The sequence below is a fragment of the Cnephaeus nilssonii genome, assembly GCF_951640355.1.
Source record: "Cnephaeus nilssonii genome assembly, chromosome: 13".
Classification (NCBI taxonomy): domain Eukaryota; kingdom Metazoa; phylum Chordata; class Mammalia; order Chiroptera; family Vespertilionidae; genus Cnephaeus; species Cnephaeus nilssonii.
The window spans coordinates 8,254,622-8,275,009 of record NC_137084.1 but is presented as its reverse complement, the minus strand read 5'-3'; the positions used below and the strand labels follow the sequence as shown (position 1 = coordinate 8,275,009).

Below are 20,388 nucleotides of genomic sequence, written 5' to 3'. Positions count from 1 at the left end.
ATGTGAGAGTGCAACATTAATTGGCTGCCTCCTGCATGACTCCTACTGGGGATAGAGCCCATAATCCTGACATATGCTCTGATCAGGAATAGAACCAGCAACCTCCTGGTGCATGGGATGACGCCCAATCAACTGAGCCACACCAGCTAAAGTGGGACACCATTTTTATCTAAAAGAATGACTGACAGACACAGCATGCCTATTCAGACTTGAGTATGCAGCAGACATTTTCTTAACCCTTTGCACTCGCTTGCTTTTTTCTCGATTCCTTTATTCTACTCGGGATTTAATTTTTTAAATACCCCAGATTTTACAAAGTGTGGCAGTAGAATAAAAAACTGGAGTTTCTTTTCATACAAACTTATTTATTTGGATTTTTTTATATTTCAAATACATACGAGCTGCTACCGATGCTAACCGTGTCGAGTCACACTCGACATCCGAGTGCAAAAGGTTAAAAATCAATGCGGTGGCTTTAGCCGGTTTGGTTCAGTGGATAGAGCGTTAGCCTGTGGACTCGATTCTGGTCAAGGACATGTTACCTCGGTTGCAGGTGGCAACCAATTGATGTGTCTCTCTCACATCGGTGTTTCTCTCTGTCTCTCCCTCTTCCTCCCACTCTCTCTAAAAATCAATGGAAAAACATCATAGAGTGAGGATTAAAAAAAATGTAATGAAGTAAATCTATCACTTCAAGGAAAACAACTAATGGTATTTATTGCCAATAATAAAATTTGAGGTTTCAAGTAAAAATTAGAATTCTGGAAAAATTATATCTACCACTGTCCCAATACTTAAAGACTTCATCAATGAGAACAGAGGTGGTATTAATAAATGTTATTTTTGATACTATAAAAATGACATAATGTAAGAGGTAAAACCATAAAACTGTTAAGAAAATATAGGAATATTCATGACCTGGGATTTGGTAATGGATTCTAAATATAACACTGAAAGCAGGAGCAATTAAAAAAAATTTGGCTTCATTAGAATTTCTTTTTTTTTTTTTTAATATTTCTTTATTGATTTCAGAGAGGAAGGGAGAAGGAGAGAGAGAAACATCACTGATGTGAGAGAATCACTGGTTGGCCTCCTCCTGCATGCCCCGTACTGGGGATCGAGCCCGCAACCCAGGCATGTGCCCTTGGCTGGAATTGAACCTGGGACCCTTCAGTCCGCAGTCCAATGCTCTATCCACTGAGCCAAGCCGGCCAGGGCGGCTTCATTAGAATTTCAAACTTTTGTGCATTAAAGGACATTATTTAAAAAATGAAATGTTGCCCTATCCAGTTTGGCTCAGTGGATAGTGTTGCCCTGCAGACCGAAGGGTCCCAGGTTTGATCTGGTCAAGGGCACATGCCTGGGTTTCGGGCTGGATCCAACGTGCAGGATGCAGCCAATCAATGATTCCCTCTCATCATTGATGTTTTTCTCTCTCCCTTCCTCTCTGAAATCAGTAATAAAAAAAAGCGAAATGTCAACCTATAAATTGGAAGAAAATGTTTATAAATCATATATCTGATAAGTGTTAAATATCTACATAAAAAACACCCACAACTCAAAAACAAAAGGAAAAATGACCCAATTTAAAAATGTTCAAAGGATCTGAATAGATATTTCTGCATAAATAAGCAAATGGCAAGTACATAAAAAGATGCTAAACACAATTAGAGGTTAGGAAAATAGAAATCAAAACCACAGTGAGGTACCACTATAAATAACAATTGTTGGTAAGGATGTGAAGAAATTGGAACCCCCCCATACACTGCTGGTAGGAATGTAAAATGGGGCAACTATAGTGAAAAACAGCTTGGCGATTTCTCAAAAAACTAAACATACAATTGTCACATGACTCAGCAATTCCACTCCTAGGTATATACTCCAAAGAATGGAAAACAAGGACACAAACAGATATTTGTATGCCAATGTTCATGCAGAGAGGGAAACAATCCAAGTGTCTATCAAGAGATTAAAAAAATAGAAAAAAAAAGAATGTAAAACAAAAAAAAGAGATTAAAAAAATAAGCAAAATGTATATACAGTAGATAAACTTACAATGGGATAGTATTGGACCATAAAAAGGAATGAAGTTCCAATACATGCTATAATATGGATGAACCTTGAAAACATTATGCTAAATGAATAAGCCAGATACACTTATATGAGATATTTAGAATAGGCAAATTCATGCAAACAGAAAGTAGATTAGAGATTACCAGCAGCTGAGGGAAGGGGAGTTAATGCTTATAGTTACAAATCGTCTGTTTGGGGTGATGCAAGTTTTGGAAATAGTTGTGATAGTTGCATAATAATGTGAATATAATTAATGCTACTGATTTGTATACTTAAAAATTGTTAAAATAGCAAGTTTTGTTCTACTTTACCAAAACTTTTTAAAATATGATGAAAATGAAATAGAATATGTACATCATTGAGCAAATAAGCATCTTCACATGACCAATTAAAGTTATAAAATCATTCATGGATGAAAGATACATTAAAAAAGTAAGATGAACCAATAGATCTTAATATAACAGGAATGAAAAGTTGAAGAAACTACTACTTCTCAAGTTTATCAAATAAAAAATTTCCTTGAGTAACAAATAAAAATATCCATAATTATCTGAAAAGGTAATTAAAATACTCCTCCCTCTTCCAACTACTTATCTATGTAAGGCTGAGCTTTCTTCATATACTTTAACCAAAATAATCCTATATAATAAAGAGGTAATATGCAAATGGTCATTATTCCGAGACAAGTAACAACAGATCACCAGGAGGGTGGGACAACAAGCTATGAGCGGTGGAGAGCTACAGGAGGGCGGGGCAGTGAGCTCCGAGCAGCAGAGAGCTACAGCAGCGGTGGGCAGGGTGGCCAGCTACCCGTGTGCAGGGCCACTAGTATATAATAACAAACAATGTAGAAGGAAATATGAAAATGCTACTCTTCTAAATACTGTTAACTTAGGAAAATACAGTTGTTAAAAATCTTGTTAATATTTAATTGGTTTATTTTAAAGAAATATTTTTAAAATTTGTTTTAACTGATATTTGGTAAATATAAAACCTAAGTATTTTGGAATCCTCACTATATCTAAAGGTTATTAAGAAGCTTTGAAATAAATAGGTTGGAAACCTTAAGTCTGTAAATTTACATTTATTATTAATATTTGCCTTCTTGCCCTGGCCAGTTTGACTCAGTGGTTAGTGTTGCCCCACAGACTGAAGGGTCTTGAATTATCGGTCAAGGGCATGTACCTGGGTTGCAGGTTCCCCAGGCTCGATCCCTGGTTGGGGCGGGAGGCAACCAATAGATGTGTCTCTCACATCAACGTTTCTCTCTGTCTCTCCCCCTCCCTTACACCTTCTCTCTAAAAAAAAAAGTCAATGGGAAAATATCCTCAGATGAGGACTAACTACATATATTTGCCTTCTTTTTAAGTAGTACTAAAAATGTTTGCCTAACTTTAAGTGACACCTAGTGGTTACTCAATGAAAGAAAAATTTTGTTGTGATTGTCTTTTGGCAAATTTAGTGTATGATCAGAACCCAAACCTCTGTATTCTAAAAAGTAGGCCTGGCCAGTGTTGCTAAGTGGTTAGAATGTGTCAGATCACCACCCCAGCCGGGAGAGTGCAGGAGGCAACCAATCAATGTGTCTCTCTCACATCAATGTTTCTTTATCTCTCCCACTTCCCCTCTCCCTCCAATTCACTCTCTCTCTTAAAAAAAAAAAAAAATCAATGGAAAAAATGTCCCTGGGGGAGCATTAACAACAACAAAAAAGTAAGTAGGAATGCTAACTGCAAAAATTATGTATGCCTTCCATACACACTCAAAGCACCGAGTTCCTTTTTAAATTCGGATATGCACACTTCTAAACAACCATTACTAAGTAGCTTTTAAAAACAGTACATTTTAAGTCAACTTTTGCACTGAGAATTTTTATGATGATTCTATTTCAATTCAAATAATCTCAAAGATTAGCTCCCAAGCAATGATACTTGTTATGTCAGAAATCATTCTGGACATCAAACAGTACCCCCCGCTCCATTTCATCATTCAAGTTCTGCCAAGATTACAAACTAAATTTCTCAAATGTGTCTCCTCTCTTCCCTGCATCCCTGCTGCCACAACTTAGGTTCAGATTTTCAATTTATACCTAAAATATGATGTTTTGTAATTCAATTTCAAAGTTCTCATGTTGTTTCCTACTTAAATCCCTCCAAGGACTCTCCTTTGTTTACAGGATCCCAAGTTTTTAGCTTTAGCATGGCATACATGGTGTTCCATCAACCTTTCATCTTTTCCTTCCTACCTTCAACTTTATGCTCTAATCTAGAAGGATCAGCAAACCTTTTCTGTAAAGGGCCAGATGGTGAATATTGAAGCTTTAATGGTCATATGCTCTCTGTAATAACTACTTAAATCTGTGGTTGGAAAGCAACGTTATGAAATATGCAAATGAAACAGTATGCCAATAAAACGTTCCTTATAGAATAGGTTGCAGATCCTATTTGGCTCACTGTCCAGAGTTTGCTACCTCTGCTCTAGACTACTGAACCATTTGAAATTTCTTGCCTATCGTAATTATACAATAAGTTGGATGGCTAATGAAATGTGTACTGACATTTTTTTATTTATTTAATAAATCTTTATTGTTCAGATTATTACAATTGTTTCTCTTTTTCCCCCCCATAGCTCCCCTCCACCTGGTTCCCACCCCACCCTGTGCCCTTACCTCCCCCGCACTGTCCTCATCCATAGGTGTATGATTTTTGCCCAGTCTCTTCCTGCAACCCTCATACCCCTTTCCCCCTGAGAATTATCAGTCCACTCCCTTTCTATGCCCCTGATTCTATTATATTCACCAGTTTATTCTATTCCTCAGATATTTAATTCACTTGATTTTTAGGTTCACTTGTTGATAGGTATGTATTTGGTGCTCATAATTTTTATCTATACTTTTTCCTTCTTCCTCTTCTTAAAGAATACCTTTCAGCATTTCATATAATACTGGTTTGGTGGTGATGAACTCCTTTAGCTTTTTCTTACCTGTGAAGCTCTTTATCTGACCTTCAATTCTGAATGATAACTTTGCCGGGTAGAGTAATCTTGGTTGTAGGTTCTTGCTATTCATCAATTTGAATATTTCTTGCCACTCCCGTCTGGCCTGCATAGTTTCTGTTGAGAAATTAACTGACAATCGTATGGGTGCTCCCTTGTAGGTAATTAACTGTTTTTCTCTTGCAGCTTTTAATATTCTCTTTGTCTTTTGCTCTTGGCATTTTAATTATGATGTATCTTGGTGTGGTCCTCTTTGGATTCCTTTTGTTTGGGGTTCTGTGCGCTTCCTGGACTTGTAAGTCTATTTCTTTCACCAGGTAGGGGAAGTTTTCAGTCATTATTTCTTCAAATAGGTTTTCAGTATCTTGCTTTCTCTCTTCTTCTGGCACCCCCATAATTCTGATGTTGGTATGCTTGAAGTTGTCCCAGAGGCTTCTTACACTATCTTCAACTTTTTGGATTCTTTTTTCTTTTTGCTTTTCCAGTTGAGTGTTTTTTGCTTCTTTGTTTTTCAAATCTTTGACTTGATTCTTGTGATCCTCTAGTCTGCTGTTGGGTCTCTATAATATTTTTTATTTCAGTCAGTGTATGTTTAATTTCTAGTAGGTCCTTTTTCATATCCTCGAGGGTCTCGCTAAATTTATCGGCCTTTTCTAAGAAATTCTTGAAAAACCTTATAACCGTGGTTTTGAATTCTATATCTAGTCGTTTGTTTTCCTCCGTTTGTGATCTGTTTCTTTGTCTCCGCATTTTCGCTGCTTCCATGAGTTGGTAGGGTAGCTTTGTGTGCAGGTGTCCTATATGGCCCAGTGGGTTGGCCTCCCCAGTTACCTGAGATGGACACTCTTGGTGCACCCCTTTGTGGACTGTGTGTACAGCCTTGTTGTAGTTAAGTCTTGATTGTTGTTGGTATCACTGGGAGGAACTGACCTCCAGGCCAACTGGCTGTGAGGATCAGCAGTGTCTACGCTGGGAGAACTTCTGTGCTGAAGACAGCCTTATGGGACCAGACTTGCAAAATTGCAAAAGCCTCTGTGCTAGGCTTGGATGGGGCGGAGTCTCAGGGCTGAGCAGACAGTCTTGGCTTCCCATCAGCCCTTCCCTATGAGGCCCCTGGGTCTCAGTGTCCCTTGGTATTTGCTGCAAGCACCTCTGAGAGAAAGCTGCCGTCGAGTTTCGCCCGCTGCCAGGCAGTCCAGTTTCTCCCCCAATGAATCTGGATTCCCAGATTCTCGCCTGAAACTGGAGTTCAGAGCAGTGGGGAGCTTCCAGTTCCCTCCAGCCAGCGGCACAGTCAGCAGTCAGTCCTCTCTTCGTGCACTTGCGCGCACACCTCTAGACCTCTGCCTTTCACAGCTCTCCTGAGTTTCCGCTCCACAGTCCAGATTCCCCCTGCAAGAGCATGGGTCCCCAGGGGCTTGCCCGGAACTGGGGTTCAGTGCAATCGGGAGCTTCCTTCTCCCTCCTGCCAGAGAAAGCCCGACAGGCACTCAGCCGCCCTTCCTCTCTGTGCGCGTGTCTCCATACCTCAGCCCTTTGCTGCTCCTCTGATATTCCGTGAGCTTTTCTTTTCTTCTAGTTGTAGAATTTCCACTCAGCCAGCTTTCCTGTGGCTCTGGATGATGTCCGTTCTGTCTTTTAATATTTATGTATAACATACATAAATGCTCTTTGGTGTCTCCAACAGTTTTTAAGAGTGTACAAGGGTTCTTAGGTAAAATAAAATGGGTAACTGCTGATGTATTTCAATTGTTTCATGTTATACAAGAGAAGTAAAGTACAGAGAGGTTACCTAACTTAGCCATGGGCAACTGGTTGGCTGGTGCCAGTATGCATTATCTACACTAACAAAAGAGAAATATGCAAATTGATGCACCTCTGTGACACTACAGCCAATCAAGAGTATGCAAATTAACCCAACAAAGATGGCGGGTTAATTTGCATACATAGGCGCGGAGCGGCCGGTGGGGCAGGACACCTGCTATGAGGGGAAGGGCGAGGGGCGGAGGGAGCTACAGTAGTGGCACTCTGGCTGGAGCGGAGAAGACTGAAGGCGGTGGTCAGAGTGAAGGCCTGGGTCCTGGGTGCCGGAGGAAAACCGGTGCTGGCAGCCAGGGGAAGGAAGGCCCATTGCACGAAGATTCGTGCAATGGGCCTCTAGTAGTATATAATATACTAGAGGCCTGTTGCATGGAATTCGTGCATGGTGGGGGTTGGGGGGCTCCCTCAGTCCGGCCTGCACTCTCCAATCTGGGACCCCTTGGGGGATGTCCGACTGCCGGTTCAACACATTATGCAAAGGAACTTGGCCTTGGCAGCATGGTGGTACCTAACAGCATTCAATGTTTTCAGTAATGTCTGATAGTTTTTCTGAGAGTTCAATGTCAAACCAAATAGATCAATCAACAATGCTTCTGACATCCTTCAGTAACTGTACAAAGCTCTTCAAAGAAGACTTTTGTGCCCCTCCCCAAAGTCACCTGTAAAGAAATATTAGCATATATAAGAATGCAAAATTAGATCAATCTTATAGTTACAACAGAAATATATGGCTTGGGGGGCGGGGGGGAGAAGAATCGCATTAATCTAAAAATGTGACCAAAATTGTAACTATAGACCCCTCCCAGAAAAGTCAGAAAATTGTCATAAGAGTATCATGACAATTAAAGCAAAGCTATTTCTTAATTCATTTTCCAAAAGGATATGTACATCTTTCCAGAAAGGCAACAGTTCCTCTGTTTTTATTTTCATATAGGGAATTTTAAATAGGAATTTACCAGTTGACTTAGACAAAGTCCTATTTTTTAACTACATGGTATCAATTTAAGTGATATATCATTAATCCTGACATGACTGCCATGTTAGGTCACATCACTTCATAAGAAATACGGGGCCTTACTTTAGTATGTTAAACGGAGCTGCAGTTTAAAAATCCCGTTTTTAAGAGATAAAAGCCAAAATGACCTATACATTTCTCTCCAGGGTTTACACACTACTCCAGTCATGGCAATTACCACAAAGCGACTGGGATTTGTGTGAGACATGCTTGCTGCCTGCTCCCTACTCCTTCCTGTCCACAGATCTTCTCACCTCAGCCCGTCCTCCTACCCAGGCAGGCGGTCAGTCTTTGGGGCCCGCTTCCATGACCCCCTGCGCCCCAGGCTTCCTCTCGCTGCCACTCCTAACGTACACTCCCTACCGTACAGGACTCCTGCTTGGGTGCATCACGCCAGTTTTGAAAATACTAAGTGAAGTGCAGGGTGACCATAAAATTCCACCAAACACATCTGTCACAGGCGGGTCCAGCCGGTCCCATGCTGGGCTCCTGGGCACCTTCTCCACCTGCCTGGACCTGCCCCGCACCTCCTGGTGGTGCCCTGCCGCTAGGGGACTCCCAGACGGACAACGCCCTCTGTAGGCCACGCCCCTCCCCATCTCTGGCACTAAACCTCAGCCCGCATCCCCGCCGACGGCCTGCAGTGAGGCTTTGCCCCCACCCACCTCACTCTAACCCTCCCCACCCCGAGCCCAGCCCAGCGACACCCGGAAGCTGTGGGCAAGTCACCTGAAATTAGTCCGTCCCCACGCTGCAGGGACTGCCGCAGCCCACACACCTGCCTTACCCACCTCAGCACGGACTCCGCTGGGCACTGCCTGCCTAGGGCCCCGCAGACTGCGGATGGACTGCCGGGCGAGGCGAGTGGCAGGGAGGCTGGGGCAAGTGGGGAGGCGGCGGGTGGTAGGCGGGGGTCAGCAGTTCTGGGTGAAGGCAGCCCATCGAGCCCGCTCCCTGCCCCTGCTGTGGACACCGCCATCTTGTGACAGTGTGATGGAAAATTTGCATATTCCCTCTTTATTAGATAGGATAGTATAGTAGTATGCATTATATAATTGATAAACATTCCATGTATATGAATATGAATATATATATATATTCATTAAATAAATAAATAAATAAATAAATAAATAAATAAATAAATATATATTTAAAACTATATAGAGTTTCAGAGTTGCTGCTTAGGCTTATTTTACTCTTCTAGCATAAACACAAACTCAAAAATTTAGAACTAGAGGATTATTAGTAAATCATCTGAGAATTGGCATTACTAAGGTATTCTTCAGTTCATTGCTTTTTCTACTTCACAAGGCTATATGGTATGTGTGGGCAAACTGCTCAGGGAAAGTGAATTTATTTTTATAAAAGTCTAATTAGGTAGCTAAACCCCCTAAAGATAATAAATATTGAATCTTCTACATCATTGCTTCTCCCCATTTATGTAGAAAATATAAAGTAATTAAGGTACTCATATCATGGAGAACTCACCCTCATCATTACTACTAGAATGGACCTCAGGAGATGAGTCAGACTGGGATGATGAAAATTCTTCTTTCCATTTCTTCCGTTTCTTTGGTGGTGGCTCAGCCTTTACTTTTAGCTGTTTACCTTTGGGTTTCATGGAAGAGGCTTTTGTAGTCGTAGTTTTGGGTGTTGGAGGATCAGAAGTTTTACTGCTATTACTAGGCTTCGCCTGAACAGTTCTGTAATGTTATAAACAAACTTCATTAACACACTGAAATCTTGTCAAATTAAAATAAATTAGACCAAAAGAAAAAACAAAACCAAAAGAGAGAAACTTTGGAGAAGAAACCTTTAACTGCCTCAACAATAGCTCCAAAATAAAGTCCAAGTCCTATACCTCTCCAATGATGAATCCCCCAAATTCTCTTGAAATGCATTCTTTAACTACTGACATTCAATATTCAGTTACTAAGGGACTATTTTTTAAAAAATGTATTTTTATTGATTTTTTACAGAGAGGAAGGGAGAGGGATAGAGAGTCAGAAACATTGATGGGAGAGAAACATCAATCAGCTGCCTCCTGCACACTCTCTACTGGGGATGTGCCCGCAACCAAGGTACATGCCCTTGACCGGAATCGAACCTGGGACCCTTCAGTCCGCAGGTCGACGCTCTATCCACTGAGCCAAACCGGCCAGGGCACTAAGGGACTATTAATTCAGTCCCTATTTCTCTCTCTTCACTACCCCCTCCCTTTATGACCTCATTTCCCCAAATATGAGGCTGTATAGGAGATGATAGTGGGCTTTGGGAAGTAATACATGATAAACCCTTCAAAGCCACATCTAGCTGTGAACATAAAAAAACTCTCACATGTGGTGCAGGTTTTGATGTGAAGACCCAACTGCATCTGTCCTGGAGCCAGTTAAGAAGATCTGCTATAGCCCAAGCCAGTTTTGTTCAGTGGATAGAGCAACAGCCTGTGGACTGAAGGGTCCTAGGTTCGATTATGGTCAAGGACACATACCCGGTCTCTGGGCTCGATCCCCAGGAGGGGGCATGTAGGAAGCAGCCAATCAATGATTCTCTCTCATCATTGATGTTTCTATCTCTCTCTCCCTCTCCCTTCCTCTCTGAAATCAATAAAAATATATTAAAAAGGAGATCTGCTATATGCTAGAGATTTGAATAGATCAAATTCCATTATAAAAATAAAGTGGGCTGTTTCCAATAAGTTGGAATTTTAATCAAACTAGACCTTCCTAGCATTAGATTGAGAATAACTAGTATATCTCCTTTCCCATACAGACCACAGGGAACGTGGCTAGGTCAGTTTTCTTCCAGATTCACGCTGCCGACAACTCAGTTACATTAATATGATGGTATTAATAATGCTTAGTAATGTATAGGGCTTAAAGATCTTTTTTTCAAAATTTATTTCATTTCAAATTTGACACACCATTATCATTTTCACTTTATGTATACAAAAGATTGTCTTACTCTAGGTCACAAAACTCTGGACTCAAACCTTGACTACAAATTCTTTTTCTTCTCACTATATTAGGGTGACACCAAAAATACTCAGAGAAAGAAAAGGGTACCCATGCCACCCCAAACAGCCATGAGCTTCACAATTCCTGTCTCATTACTTCAAAAAGAATCAATTATTCCCTAGGGCTGAATTTTTACACTTGTATATAATGGGGGGAAAAACCAGTCTCTTTAATTGATATAATTCTTTGTACAAGACATCACCAATAATAAGCTCTCCAATAATTACAGGCAGTCCTCGGGTTATGTCAGACTTGACTTATGTCGTTTTGTGGTTACGTCGCCATCTCCCATTTACAGTATTTATATTAAAAAAAAGTTCCGTCATTTCGACGTATGTACATATGTGCTTTATGTTTTTTATTACTTATTTACCATAAGTAAAGGTCAGGAATTGTTATCTTTCTTTTAAATTTTTTTTACTGTTTCACTTCAATACTGCTGTGTATATGCTCCATGTGAGTGACATAGGTGCTTATGTAGGTAGGTTCTGACTTATGGCGAAAATCGAGTTACGTCGCGCCGTAGGAACAGATCTCCAACATAACCTGAGGACTGCCTGTACTACACAAACATCTATGATAATAATAAAAGCGTAATATGCTAATTAGACCGGACATCCTTCCGGACAACTTTCCAGATGAAGCCGGAGCTGCAAGAGAAGCCCAGGTCCCAGGTGCCTGCTGGCGACCGGAGGGAAGCCCGGGTCCCGGAGGGAAGATGGTGCCAGCAGCTGGGGGGAGGAAGGCCTACTCTTGTATGAATTTTGTGCATTGGGCCTCTAGTCTCTCTATATAAGAGGCTAATATGCAAAGTGTTCCCTCAGGAGTTCCACTGGGAGAATGGGAGTTCGATTGCTCACTATGACATGTGCTGACCACCAGGGGGTGGCGGGTAACATGGCGGGGGTCTGTCACACACTGCGACCTCTCACTGGCTACCTGGGGGCAGAGGTGACTGAGATGGAGATGTGGTGAGAATGCAGGGTGTCTGCCGAGCTCGCTCTCACTCCCCCTCCTACCCTCCCCTGGGACGCCAGGGCTCACACACCGGGGAAGCCCCTACACTCAGGTGCCAGAGACCCGCGAGGAGCCTGCCTGGCACCCGTGCAGCATCTTCCAGGTGAGCTGGGCTGCAGCCACCGGGACCACAGGGGCCAGTTGGGTTCTCCGTGAGTTTGTGCAGGAGCCGGTCTGCGAGGCCGACCAGGAGAGAGTGCGCTGCCCGCCCGGCTTCTGGGTGGCACTGCTGGGTGGCCCAGAGGCTCACGCTATACCCTGGCCCACGGCATCTGGCCACATTCACCGCATCTCTGCATGGGGACTCGGGCGCCGAGACTCAGGAGGAGTGGAGCATGTGGGGAGCTGCCCAGGCGCTGCCCAGGGCCCAGAGGTCAGCTGGGACCTGCCGTTCCATACCAGACACTCAGCTTCGATTGCAGGCCAGGCCTAGGACTGTACCCATGCACAAATTTCATGCACCGGGCCTCTACTATTACATAAAAAAAAAAATACCTGCTAGTTTGTGAAGGCTTACTTCTTGGCTTTTTGGAACACACTCTGACATATTCCTTTTTGTTTGTGTTTTCAATGAACTTCACATATATCCTTTTGTATTTACTCTTTGCGTCTCCAAAATATCCAAGGTACTAAGGAAAAAAATAACATTTTGAATTACATAATTATACATTCTGTACATAGAATATTTGTCAGCTTGTATGTCATATAACCATCCTTAATGTTTTTCAAAATGCAACTCTGGGCAGGCTAATTTCACCCTCAATAAAAATGATCGTAGGCTAATTCTTAACTGCAGGCTCATACATAGAAGCAATTTCATTTGGTTAATTATTAGATGTTTACTTACTCAATGCTATTAAATAAGTACACATAAGTACAAAAGAATAACCTCTGTAAATCTTCTGGTAAAGTGGGCTAATCAACATTAGGAGACTCTGAGCCCATCTGAACTCTTACCTTCCACCAACAAAAAGATTATAACTCACTTTATTGTGGTGTTCTAAAACTGAAGCTGCAATATCTCCGAGGTATGCCTGTACTCTGTTATTCAAATTTTAATGCAATCCTATATAATAAAAGGCTAATATGCAAATTGACCAAACGGTGGAACGACCGGTTGCTATGACGTGCAATGACCACGAAGGGGCAGACGCTCAATGCAGGAGCTGCCCCCTGGTGGTCATTGTGCTCCCACAGGGGGAAGCACAGCTCAGCCAGAAGCCCTGAGCCAGGCTCACGGCTGGTGAGTTCAGCGGCGGTGGCAGGAGCCTCTCCCGCCTCCACAGCAGAACTAAGGATGTCTGATTGCCCCTAAGCTGTCAGTCGGACATCCCCTGTGGGCTCCCAGACTGCGAGAGGGTGCAGGCTGGACTGAGGGACGCCCCCTCCCCGAGTGCATGAATTTCATGCACTGGGCCTCTAGTTTTATATTATAAACGCTCAATATAAAATATGTTTACATTTAAATCATTCTATATTTTCCACATGATCACTATTAAAAAAAAATAGGAAGGCTAATATAAACAAACATTTTGCTTACACTATTTGTAGCAGCAAATTCTCTTTGCCCAACTCGAATTTCAGGAACAAACTTCTGTAATAAAGCTTTTTGTACTTTCCAAATAGCTGGTGGTTCTTTTCCTGTTTTTAAAGCCTCCTATAAAAAGCAGACTTAATTACATTTATAAACACTAGCAACATATTCTAGATTTATAGAATCTTAGCGCTAAAAGGAATATTAAAAACCTATCTAGCTCAACTTTTATCTTTTACCTAGCTGAACTTTTATAATAATTCTTATAAGCGAGCTATTCAGTCTCTGCTTAAATTCTTCCAGATATAAGGAGCACACCAACATGCAAAGTAGCCCATTACTCCTTTGTATAGCTATTGGAAAATTTTTCTCTGATGATATTTTCATGTATTACTTATGCAATTTTATAACAGTAGATACATATTCAAAAAGACAATAAACAAATATGCTGAAATATTAACAACAGTTAATTGTGAATGGAGATCATTTGAATTTTGTACTCAATGTACTTTTTAAAGCTATTTCTTTCCACCCCAATTAAAAAATAAAACCAAAACAAACAAACGTAAGTTTTCTTAAACATAGATAAAATTTTGTGTGAAATTGTAAAGTTCTACTCATGGTTCTATAATTTGAAATTATAAAAGTAAGTCTTCTAATTCTACTTTTACATGATATTCCTGTTATTTTCTTTAAACTTTAAAATTAGATAACCATTTTCTCAACCTCCTAATAGTATACAATTTGTTGAGATCCTTGAAAAAAAAAATTAACATTTCAAAACTGCTCTAACAAAAAGAAAAAAAAAACAAGAAAAAAACACACAACAAAACTGCTCTAATCACTAGTACATAAATGCAACATATTGACTAGTCAGAAATACATAAGACTCAGATATAAGTTAAAATTATTTTAAGTTATTTTCCTTTATATAATATCTGGTATATACTAATGATTTTATAATTATTGAACAATTATAAAGAATAATTGTGAAAATATAACTTTAAGCATTTCAAGCTAGGTGCATACTATTGAAGTCATCATGAAGGCTATCATAGTACATTCCCACTAAACTATACAGTCTTTATACTTGTGAACATTCACATCACCTTAAAAGTCTCTATGTCTTCTATCTTTACCACAAACTCATCACGCTCTCTGTATTGGCCTTCTCCTCCACTTTCTGTGTTCTCATCATCTGTAAAACCTTCTATGGCAATAGTATCTTGTCCTTTTGCAAATTGGTTTGAAGGAAGACCATCAAATTCGATTGGCTTTGAGAGTTCTGTAGAGCCTTTATTTTCCAGGATATTTACTGCAGATGAAGTAGAGTAGAGAGGTTCTTGCTTAATTGTACCCACAGAGGTGGATGAAGTAGTAGCAGTACCAGTAGTATTGGCAGTTAGGCTAGTAGTTACCACCTGTAGGGCTTCTGAAACTAGATCAAGCAAATACAAATAAATAATACAAATAATTAAACATAACAGTTTAAAAAGAAACAATTATTTTTGCCATTAATTATTTGAAACGCCTGGCCTGTGTGGCTCAGTGATTGAGCATCGACCTATGAACAAGGAAGTCAAGGTTCGATTCCCGGTGGGGGCACATTTCTGGGTTGTGAGCTCAATCCCCAGTAGGGGGCATGCATGAGGCAGCTGATCAATGATTCTCTCATCATTGATGTTTCCATCTCTCCTCCCTTCCTCTCTGAAATCAATAAAAAATATATTTAAAAAATTACTTGAAACAATCAAAAAGTGCAGTAAGAAATTAAAGAATGGTTGTTAATTTTCAATAATCAAAGTGGTGAGCATTACAGACTGAGAATCTCCACTGACCTACAATGACCCTAAGTCCACTTAAGTAACATAAAGATATTTTAAAAAGAACAGAGACACGAAAATGATGCAAGTTAAGTAAGGGTCAGCTGACCAAAGTTGTGAAATATTCCTAGAAGAACAGCCAATTGTATGTAGGAAAGGAAAACAACAACCCCAAAATATTCTGAATCAGCACTAGAAGCTATAAAATAAAAAGAATTATAATGTAATAATATGAAAAATTGTATGCTAACAAATAATTTACATAAAATGGACACATTTCCTAGAAAGACACAAACTACAAAAATAGACTCAAGAAAAAAATGACCATCTGGATAGACCAGTGATTTTCAACTGCTGTGCCATAAGAATTTTGAAAATACGCTGTATTTAGTTAGGGGCACTGACCTCTTTTCCCTTAGATTATCAAATTTAAAAATGACAACAGCTGCCCTAGCCAGTGTTACTCAGCGGGTTGAGCTTCACCCTATGCACTAAGAGGTCACCAGTTTGATTCCTCGTTAGGGCACATGCCTAGGTTGTGGGCTTGATCCTCAGTAGGGGGTATGCAGGAGGTAGCCAATCAATGTTGATGATTTTCGCTCTCTCCCTCTCCCTTCCTCTCTCTTTCAAATTAATAAAAATGTTTTTTAAAATGACAATAGCCATCGGTGTGAATGAATCAAAATTATACCTTTTTTAAAAAATATATTTTATTGATTTTTCACAGAGAGGAAGGGAGAGGGATAGAGAGCTAGAAACATCGATGAGAGAGAAATATCAACCAGCTGCCTCCTGCACACCCCTCACTGGGGATGTGCCCACAACCAATAATGTACGTGCCCTTGACCAGAATCGAACCTGGGACCTTTCAGTCCGCATGCCGACGCTCTATCCACTGAGCCAAACCGGTTTCGGCTATACCTATTTTTTTTGTCAGATCAGCAAGAAATATACTTTTTGGTGTGCCACAGAATTTAAGTAATTAGTTTATGTGTGCCATGAGATGAAAAAGGTTGAAAATTGCTGGAATAGACCAATAACAAATAAAGAGTAAAATAAATTTTAAAACACCCTACAAAGAGCTTTGGTCGGTTTGGCTCAGTGGATAGAGCATCGGCCTGCAGACTGAAGGGTCCAAGGTTCGATTCCATTCAAGGGCATGTACCTTGGTTGCGGGTACATCCCCAGTAGGGGATGTGCAGGAGGCAGCTGATCGATGTTTCTCTCTCATCTGATGTTTCTGGCTCTCTATCCCTCCCCCTTCCTCTATGTAAAAAAATCAATAAAGTATATATATTTTAAAATACCGTACAAAGATAAAGATATGCACATGCCTAAATGGGTTCAATACTAATCCCTGCTAAACTCTAAAATATAGGAGGCAGTACTTCCAGACTCATTTTATGAGACTGGTATTATTCCAATACCTAAACCAGACAAAAATACCATGAAAAAAACAAATAAACAAAAACTATAGATCAGTATCCCTCATGAAAAATCCCCCGAAAAAAATATGAGAAAATCTACCAACATAAAAAAGAATGACCCAAGTGGGTTTTATCCTAGGAATGCATGCTTAGTTTAACATCTGAAAATCAATCAATCATCATATTAAAATAACAAAGTACAAAAACCAAGGATCATCTCAATGAGCACAGAAAAAGCATTTGACAAAATTCAGTATCGTGAATAAGCACTTTCATGATACAAATACTCACAACCTAAAAATAGAAGGAACCGTCTTCAACCTGATGAAGGGCATCTATCTATAAAAAACCCAGTTGCCCTAGCTGGTTTGGCTCAGTGGATAGAGCATCGGCCTGTGGACTGAAGGGTCCTGGGTTTGATTCTGGTCAAGGGCACATGCCCACGTTGTGGGCTTGATCCCCAGTAGGGGGCATGCAGGAGGCAGCCAATCAATGATTCTCTCTTATAATTGATGTTTCTCTCTCTCTCTTCCTCCCCCTTCCTCTCTGAAATCAATAAAAATATAAAAAACAAACAAAAAACAGTTAACATCATGCTTATTGGTAAAGGAATAATTCTGACTTTCAGTCTTATTATTTAAGACTGGCTGGTATGGCTCAGTTGGTTGATTACATAAATTGGTTTCTTTATATGAAGTTTTAAAACAAGCCAAAACAAAAGTATAGTGTTTAGGGATGCATACACAGGTGGTAAAATGATAGAAAAAAAGCAAGTAAGTGATTACCATCCAACTCAGTGATTAATTCTAGAGGTTATGAGTTGGGTTTAATTTAATACTCAATTTATTTTTGTACTTTCTTATGTGTAGAATTTAACATCATAAGTTTTCTTCTTTGCTCCACATTCTTGGTACATCCCATTGGTTTTAAAATACAATGCTCCACAGTCCTTTCTAAGTGGTTTGTCACTTCAGTTATGGTTAAGCCTTTTAGAAGTCGTATCAAGTTATTTAGAAGTTTTTAAATAAAAACTTACTGATTGATACATAAATTGGTTTAATTATGCCAATCACTGTACTTTTGTTTGTTTGAAAATTTCCATAATTAAAAGTTAAGCAAATATTTTTTAAAAGACTATATAACTTCCAAATTAGTTGAGGGAAAAATATACAATACTGTACACAATGAAATTACTGCATATGGTCAGGAAATATGGCTTAAATAATGTCTGCATTTTCAAATTTATGGAAATTCTTATTTGTGTTTTCCCTTTGTGTGTTATAGTCCATATGTGAGTTTTATTTCATAAGAAAAATGTTCTGAAAGAAAGAAAACAGAGATATGGAAAAGTACACTAAATATGCTACCAATAACAATAAAATTAGCACGGCAATATTAAAAACAGAAATGGGAAATTAAACGGGGAGAAGAGATATTTTATTATGATAAAATAAATTTAACTATAGTAAAACTGTATGCACCTGATTACATAGGTTCAAAACATATCAAGTCAATAGTATTAGATAAATAATTAATTAAATGTCGTTGGAAACTTTAACACACCTTTTTCAGGAATCAACAGATCAAGCAATCTAAAAACAAATAAGGATAGGGAAGATTTTTAAAAATTTATTATTAAACATTTCAAACATACACAAAAGTAGAAAATACAAACCCTTATGGTACCATAACTCAGTGGTAACCACCACGAACAGTTTGGTATACTTCTTTTTTTTTTTTTGGTATACTTCTTTCATCTACCCATTCATCACACATTTAATATGTGCTGGGATACTTTAAGGTAAGTTCTAGACCAACATATACACTTTCTTATAGAACCTAATGTCATTTATTACATTAAGTGAAAAATAAGATATAAAGGGTTTAATGAAACCTATTACCACTTGTTACTCATGGAATTTATAAAAACTGACCATTTCCCAGCTACTAATAAAATTTCCATACATTTAAAGATGCAGACATCATTTAAGCCATATTTCCTTGATGACAATACAACAGGGCCACAAATTAGTAACAAAAGAATACCACTAACAACAACAAACACCAAAACCTACTAGGAAACAGGCAAAAAAACCCCACTATCCTTAATAACTTTTGGGTTAAAAAGGAAATTAAAACTATAATGACAAACCATTTAGAAGGGACAGTGAGAGCATTACAAATTGAAACCAGAGGGATACAGTCAGTGTTGTGCAAATAAGAAAACTAACACTTTAATGCCAATAGTTAGAGAGTGAGCAAATACAAACATGAAGTATTATACTCAAGAAGCCAAAGAGAGAATATTAAATTGAACCCAGAGAACGTAGGGGAAAAGAACTGATAAAAGCAAAAATTAAGAAAAAGTGAGTAAAAATGATAACAGAATAAAAAAAGTAGTTAGGTTTCTTGAAAACACTCATTAAATAGGTAAACTTTTCACAGACCGATCAACAAAAAGATTCAAATAATAATTTGGAGCAAAAAAGAACATAATTACAGAAATAGAGGAGAGTAAAAACTTATAAGGGAAGGCCTGGCTAGTTGCTCGGTAGGTTAGAGCTTTGTCCTAATACACCAAGGTTGTGGGTTTGAGCCACAGTCAGAGCACATATAAGAAGCAATCAATGAATGCATAAAAAAGTGGAACAACAAATCAATGCTTCTCTCTCTCTCTCTCTCTAAAAATCAATAAATAAAATTAAAAAAAAAAATGGATGAGGGCCCAGCTGGCGTGGCTCAGTGGTTGAGCACTGATCTGAGAACGAGGAGGTCACAGTTTGATTCCCGGTCAGGGCACATGCCCAGGTTGCAGGCTTGATCCCTGTGTGGAGTGTGTAGGGGGCAGCCAATCAATAATTCTCTTATTATTGATGTTTCTCTCTTACACTCTTCCTTTCCTCTCTTAAATCAATAAAAAAATATTTTTTAAATGTATAAGGGAATACTATGTACAACTTTATAACAAACTTTAAAATTAAGCAAAAGGGATAATTTTACCAGAAAATATACCTTTCTTAAATTGACCCAGATAGATCAAACTACCTCAGGAAAATGCAAAGTCCCAGATATATTCTTAGAAAGTTTAACCAAATCCCTATATGTGGTAAACTTCAAAATATTCCTGAATACAAACAAGAATAAGACAAAAGAAAACCAGTACAAACTAATCTCATTTATGAATCTAGGCCTAAAATCTATAGTAATAAAAGCATAATATGCTAATTAGACTAGACAAAGCCAGGGCTGCAAGGGAAGCCCAGCTCCTGGGTGCGTGCAGGCAGCCGGAGGGAAGCTGGGGTCCAGTGCCTGCCAGTGGCCGGAGAGAAACCCAGGTCCTGGGTGCCTAGGGGAAGCCAGTGCTGGCAGTCGGGGAAAGGAAGGCCTACTCTTGCACAAATTTCATGCATCAGGCCTCTAGTCCTATATAATAAAAGCCTAATATGCCAAGTGTCCAGTCGTCCGGTCACCCGTTCAACCAATCAAAGCGTAATATGTTAATGATATGCTAAGGCCATCAACGGCTCGCTATGATGTGCACTAACCACCAGGAGGGGGCAGACGCTCTGACCGGCAGGTTAGCTTACTCCTGGGGTCCCGCTGATCAGGACTGAGTGAGATGAGCTGGACATGTCCTGCGTCCTCCCGCAGTCCCTCGTGGCTGGCC

The 20,388-nt window shown here is 39.6% G+C and overlaps 1 protein-coding gene across 4 annotated transcripts in view; it reads right to left on the bottom strand.

Annotated features, from left to right (window-relative positions):
* The window catches only part of QSER1 (glutamine and serine rich 1), a 62,639-nt gene that overhangs the window by 16,241 nt on the left and 26,010 nt on the right, over positions 1-20,388 (bottom strand). For 3 of the 4 annotated variants that reach the window (XM_079789314.1, XM_079789312.1, XM_079789315.1), the window contains 4 exons: positions 14,581-14,909; positions 13,478-13,594; positions 12,433-12,566; positions 9,392-9,606 (listed from right to left, as the gene is read on the bottom strand). In XM_079789314.1, coding sequence (XP_079645440.1) covers positions 9,392-9,606; positions 12,433-12,566; positions 13,478-13,594; positions 14,581-14,909 — 795 coding nt within the window. The remainder of the gene's footprint in view (positions 1-9,391; positions 9,607-12,432; positions 12,567-13,477; positions 13,595-14,580; positions 14,910-20,388) is intronic. The other variant, XM_079789313.1, reaches the window with a different exon arrangement.